This window comes from Camelina sativa, chromosome 10, assembly GCF_030686135.1.
Source record: "Camelina sativa cultivar CO46 ecotype springtype chromosome 10, ASM3068613v1".
NCBI classification, from domain to species: Eukaryota; Viridiplantae; Streptophyta; class Magnoliopsida; order Brassicales; family Brassicaceae; genus Camelina; species Camelina sativa.
In genome coordinates, this window is record NC_141889.1 from 15188634 (window position 1) to 15195308 (window position 6675).

The window sequence follows — 6675 nt, forward strand, 5'->3', positions numbered from 1 at the left end:
CACTGTTATTTTGTTGTCGGAGTTGCAGTAGACGAGCCGTCGAGGTGGCCGAGCACGCCGAAGGTGAGACAGTGAGTCTCAAACAATTCTTTCCAGACGTCGTAGTTCATCTTTGTCATGTCAAGGGTGATTGGAATATAAGCCTTGATATGGGAAATATCGAATGGTTTGTCGGTTTTCTGTGTTTCGTCGACCATGATGAGAAATGGGACGCCGAACAAGTAAGAATAACAAGAAGTGTAAAACGAGAAGAAGAAAAGGAAGAAACAGGGGACGAGGGAGAGAACAGAGCAAAGAGAGATAAAAGTGGTGGAGATGGATCGAGTAAACAACTAGCAGTAGGCTAGGGCTTCTCATACCATGTTTTAATGTAAACTCCGTGAGTATTGACATACAATATATATAGAATATAATATGTTGATAGGATCATATCTATACTAAGAAGATATTCTATATTCACATATATCCAAGATTCATAGAGGATCTTAACTATCTAGCTAACAATAGGTATTTAAAGGTTTACTGGATAAGATAATTGGTATTTTTAAATTTTTGTTGTTCATTTGAGGTCGAGTGAGAAGATGCCTAATTTGAGTGTTAAGACGGTAAATTATCAAGTATGAGTTATATTTTTTGTTTTTAATTAGTTTGTTTTTATGTGTTTGATTATTAAGTATGGACAGCGTAGTTTTTGTGTATTTACTTGTTTTGATAGAGGCACAATTGCTAAAAAAAAATTCTATTATTCTAAATTACAGAGTGTAGAAGAAATGATTTACTTATTTAGCCAGCAGTTCGTCTGACTTCTGTGAATTTTGGGTGAACACATATCTTAAGGTCAAGTTTCTCTTCTCTTTTCGGAAATTTGTGTATATGGTTTTTCTAATTTACGATGTCCTCCTTTGTTTTTTCTAGTTGGGTGTTATTTTGGTTGAGGATGAACACATGTTTATTTTAGGGTTGGGCATAAAAACCATACCCGAATACCCAATCCGGAACCCGATCCGAAAAACCGGGTTTGGATTGGGTACGGGTTTGCCTATAAAACCCTATTGGGTTCTATTTTCTAATACCCGTGGGTTCGGGTTAGGATCGGATAATACCCGGTACCCGTTTGGGTACCCATTAAACCCGAAAGCATAAACATATTTATAATATTTATCATTAATATAATGCAATTATCCCAAAATTATGATTATAATTTTGAATATTTCATTTAGTTTTATACCTAAATATCAAAAATAATCAAAATATCTAAAATATTTTGTCACAGAAATCAAAATTTAACTAAATTTATTTAAATTTAATTAATTTTAGTTATATTTTTTCGGGTACCCGATAGTTCGGGTACTAATCGGGTTCTAAATTTTGTAACCCAAACCAACCCGAACCCGGTAGTACCCAAACCGAACCGAACCCATATATCTAAAAATACCCAATGAGTTCTATTTTTCTAAACCCATTTACCCAAACCCGAATGGATAATACCCGAACCCGAACGGGTTACCCGAATGCCCAACCCTAGTTTATTTTGTGAATTAGAAATCAGTGAGTTTAAAACGTGGGTTGCTTCTTGTGATTTCAAAACTGGAGATTATTGTTGGCCTTTTCTGTATGTTGAGCCGAGAGATAAGGGATGAATTGTAGGCTTTTTTTGGAAACAAAATATCAAAATTGGAAAGTTAACTACAGAGAAAAAGAAGAAGAAAGAAAAGTTAACTTAATATTTTTAGATAACATATTGATTTTGGTTTTGTTAAAGTGTCTTGTCATTATAACAAAACTCCAATAAGGATGGTAGGATGGTGATTCAATTAACTTGGAATCAACCATGGTATACGAAATTTTGTTAAGTAGATTATTGGTTCCGCACATCAAACTACCGAACTCGTGTAAGCTAAGCTCGATCAACTCAGCCTCGGTAACAAGTTGGCGACCGACCTATCCAGGAATACGGAAAGATTATACCATGGAAAGATTAGACCAAATCTATTTGAATATTCACTATATCGGATAACGTAATATTTTCTCCGAAGAACAAAGAAACTGAACATATCGGAAGTTGGGGATTTCCTAGTATAAATATCATGCAGGAAAGACCTAGAACTTTTCGTACACTCAAGAACCCTAGATTTGATTCCTACTTAAATCTCCCTCGTGATACAAGTACATTTTTTCTTCTTATGATCATTTTAGAACAACCATGAGTTATGTTGCATCATCTAATCAAATCTTCACTGCAATTTTTTTTTATAAAGTTAATACTATCCACATAACCATGAATTAACATATATATAGTACAACTTTTCAGGTGGATCCCTCAAATTAATGCAGTTAGATCGATGGTAAAATTTGTTATGTCACATCTTTGTTTCCTCATCTGCAAGATTCTTCTTTTTAGTTTGGATTTTGCTTTTCGTCTATCTAGAAATGCGTATAGGCAAAGCAAGGCTCGGCCTGCGGCCCATAATATTAAAATTTATTTTCGGCTATTTTTCAGCAAAAGTGCCTTTAGTCCAGCGGTTTAATGACATAAGTTCTATTGTTCAAACCTCCAAAATTCAGGGCAGGCTATGCGATAGATTTGTTAGTTTCTCATATTTGTTGTCTCGTGGTTTACTGCAAAGAATGAAAGAAGTTTTTTTTTTTTGCTAATGTACTGTGCGACAAAACTTATTGCACGCAAACATGTTTATATTCATCTTCATCGGTCTAAATGGCGTTAATTGAAAATGACTAGAAAGACCGATGAAAATGGTCTCTTGGTATTCATGTATAGTTATATTATACTATTCGGTGAACGTGGTCGCCCATGAGGAAAGAACATGGTCTTGAACCAGTATAAAATAGTTGCTCACACGATCGAGTCGCCTTTGGTTGCCTTACCTAAAGAATAAAAACAGATTAAGCAACTCTACTAAAATACCAGATAATAGCTATGTCTTACCAAACCGTTGTAAATGTAATAACCGATCGGAACTGTTGTTTTTCGTATCTCAACCCTTAGATTATTTGAAAGATAATGTAGACAATCAGGAATCATATATAAGGTCATATTGGTTGTGTGTGGAATTTTGATGCTAATACATTGAACACAATAAGCTTGACACGGCAATGTTCTCATAACCACTTGGCCTCATATTTTTATAATCATGAGAATCTTATAAACTTGTTGATCAAAATTATCGTTTGTCACATTCTTTTTTTTTTCTTTTATAAGAATATGAATATCATATCGATGTCACATTAATGTTATGAAACACATATTTTCATTATAGCTTATATAATCATAAACCAACATATATTTTTTGTTCTTCTAATTATTTGAGTCGATTAAATTCATCAAACAAAAAAATATGTAAACAAATGAAATTGAAGGTTGCAGGAGAATCTAATAAAATTTCATATTTTCCCATAAACCGCTAATCTTTAAGCAAACAACTTAGCACGTCCTCTAATATATTTTTGGAAGTGCCAACCACGAACCCAAGTTGAGAAGATTATATAATAATTATACACAAAGAAAGACTATATATAAAGGGCGTTCAGGTTCAAGTATATCATAACCAAAAAACAAAGAAACAAATTAAAAGAGCAGTGATGGGATCCTCAAGAACGATGGGATTAGGGCACTGCATGGTTTATGTTGTGGTTCTAAGTGCCATTGCGGCTACAGTGACATCACACCCTTACTCATCCCCGCAAGCACCACAATACAATACTCCAAGCCATGAACACAAATCACCTTACCCACCAAAAAAGTATTCCCCATACTACTCTGCATCCCCACCACCTTCACCACAATATAGAAGACAAGGTCCTAAGTACACACCACAACCAAAACCATACGTTTACAGTTCTCCACCCCCACCAACTTATTACTCTCCTTCTCCCAAGGTTGACTACAAGTCTCCCCCACCTCCATACATCTACAGCTCACCACCTCCACCGTACTACTCTCCTTCTCCCAAGGTAGACTACAAGTCTCCCCCACTACCATACGTCTACAGCTCACCACCTCCACCATACTACTCTCCTTCTCCAAAGGTTGACTACAAGTCTCCCCCACCTCCATACATCTACAGCTCCCCCCCTCCACCATACTACTCTCCTTCTCCAAAGGTAGACTACAAATCTCCCCCACCACCATACGTCTACAGCTCACCCCCTCCACCATACTACTCTCCTTCTCCCAAGGTTGACTACAAGTCTCCCCCACCTCCATACATCTACAGCTCACCACCTCCACCGTACTATTCTCCTTCTCCCAAGGTAGACTACAAGTCTCCCCCACCACCATACGTCTACAGCTCACCACCTCCACCATACTACTCTCCTTCTCCCAAGGTTGACTACAAGTCTCCCCCACCACCATACGTCTACAGCTCACCACCTCCACCATACTACTCTCCTTCTCCCAAGGTAGACTACAAATCTCCCCCACCACCATACGTCTACAGCTCACCCCCTCCACCATACTACTCTCCTTCTCCCAAGGTAGACTACAAATCTCCCCCACCACCATACGTCTACAGCTCACCCCCTCCACCATACTACTCTCCTTCTCCCAAGGTAGACTACAAATCTCCCCCACCACCTTACGTCTACAGCTCACCCCCGCCACCATACTACTCTCCTTCTCCCAAGGTTGACTACAAATCTCCCCCACCTCCATACGTCTACGACTCACCACCTCCACCATACTACTCTCCTTCTCCCAAGGTTGACTACAAATCTCCCCCACCTCCATACGTTTACAACTCACCACCTCCACCATACTATTCTCCTTCTCCAAAGGTTACCTACAAATCTCCCCCACCACCATACGTCTACAGCTCACCACCTCCACCATACTACTCTCCTTCTCCCAAGGTTGCCTACAAATCTCCCCCACCACCATACGTCTACAGCTCACCACCCCCACCATACTATTCTCCTTCTCCCAAGGTCACCTACAAATCTCCCCCACCACCATATGTCTACAGTTCACCACCTCCACCATATTACTCTCCTTCTCCAAAGGTCACGTACAAGTCTCCACCACCACCATATGTCTCAAAGACGCCATACTATTGATTTTGAATGGTTTCATCAACAATAAATATGATTCTAATATTTTACTTTTTGTTTTTTTTTTCTTGCTTCTTATGATTTTGTTCCTTTGTTTTACTATCTTTTTATGTTTTTTATTTAACCAAAATAAATTGGCATTATTTTTTATGAATTTTTTTGTTTGATACTTGTCCCAATTGACTCGAAATTTTTAATATATATGTTTTACTATTCGATGATAACAATTAAAATTTGGTTATCTTATTATATAAAATTTTTTTCCAAAGTTCACTCACATAATGGCGACAAATGTAAACATTCTCGACTAGATATTTTACCATGTGTAAAACAAATAAATTATTTTAATATTATTAAAAATGATAAATGATAATCATAAGAAAATGAAAAAAAAAAAAAGAGAGATAGTTATGAGAAAATTCTATGTATATTTGTAATAAAATTCGAAATTACAAAATTGTTTACATATTTAAAATTTATATTAATAATACTACAAAAAATGGATAACTTTCTTAAAATTAGGCTGAGGATTAACGTAATTATACAATTAATTATTAATTCCAACAATATTAAACATTCACATCTATATAAACAAATAGTTTCATATTTTTGCACCAAACAAAGTAATTTATTCAGAAACACCATTCTATTTATACATTTTTGGAGGCATTTAGCAAATAAATCCTGAAGTTGAAACTTATTTATAATTATGCCATTGTGTTTTTAAAAATGAAAAATAAAAACAAAATTTTACAAAACCAACGATTGCTACAAGATTTACTATATTCCTTTCTCAAAAATATCTAATTTCCCTCTTTTTGGAAACAACCTAACAACTAATCAATAAATATTCACTAAACAAATAAATTATTTTCCAAAATAACAAATATCACCACTAATATTTGCTACTACTCCACCGATTTTGGAAACAACTTAATCACGATTAACATGTAATTACTCTTACACATTCAATTTTAAAATTCCATCTCAAAGATCTTCTCCCTCCAATACCTGTACAAATCAAAACAAAGAAACAAAGTTAAATGTGTTGTTAAAGTTTAGAGAAACAAGAGGTTGTATTCTCTTCTTCTTATTAATGATCAATCGAATAAGTACATTATATAGTAAAGGATAAAGTCCTAAGTACCATGGGTTTCCTAAACTGACTTAGAATAAGAGGAGGTGGCCGATAGGCCTTATGGACTTGGACATATGAATGGGCCGGTTATGGAGATTCATCCTAATTGATTTACAACACTCCCCCTTGGATGACATAACCGTGCAAATGCTAAGGAATCACTATAATATGCTTGGGGATGCTGCCTCATTAAAACCTTACCAGGAAAACCCATTGGGACAAAACCATGGTGAAGGAAAAAGAGTACAACACGTATTACTCCCCCTGTTCCAAACTTCACTAAAAGTCCTTAAGTCTCCGCATTCCAATCTGGTCTGTGAGCTTCTTGAATGTCGATGTCGGTAATGACTTGGTGAATAAATCGGCTGAATTGTCGCAAGACGGAACTTGTAGCACTTGAACTTCTCCGGCCTTTTGTATTTCATGTGTGAAGAAGAACTTCGGTAAAATGTGCTTCGTCCGATCTC

At 36.2% G+C, this 6675-nt stretch overlaps 1 protein-coding gene across 1 annotated transcript; it reads left to right on the plus strand.

Annotated features, from left to right (window-relative positions):
- Nucleotides 1-3537: 3537 nt before the first annotated feature.
- Nucleotides 3538-5224, plus strand: LOC104719123 (uncharacterized). The gene has a single exon (XM_010436972.2). The coding sequence runs from the start codon at nt 3601-3603 to the stop codon at nt 5074-5076; it is 1476 nt and encodes a 491-aa protein (XP_010435274.2). The 5' UTR covers nt 3538-3600; the 3' UTR covers nt 5077-5224.
- Nucleotides 5225-6675: the final 1451 nt, after the last annotated feature.

Coding starts and splice junctions, on each gene's coding strand:
- LOC104719123 (XM_010436972.2), top strand. CDS start 3,601: ATGGGATCCTCAAGAACGATGGGATTAGGGCACTGCATGGTTTATGTT.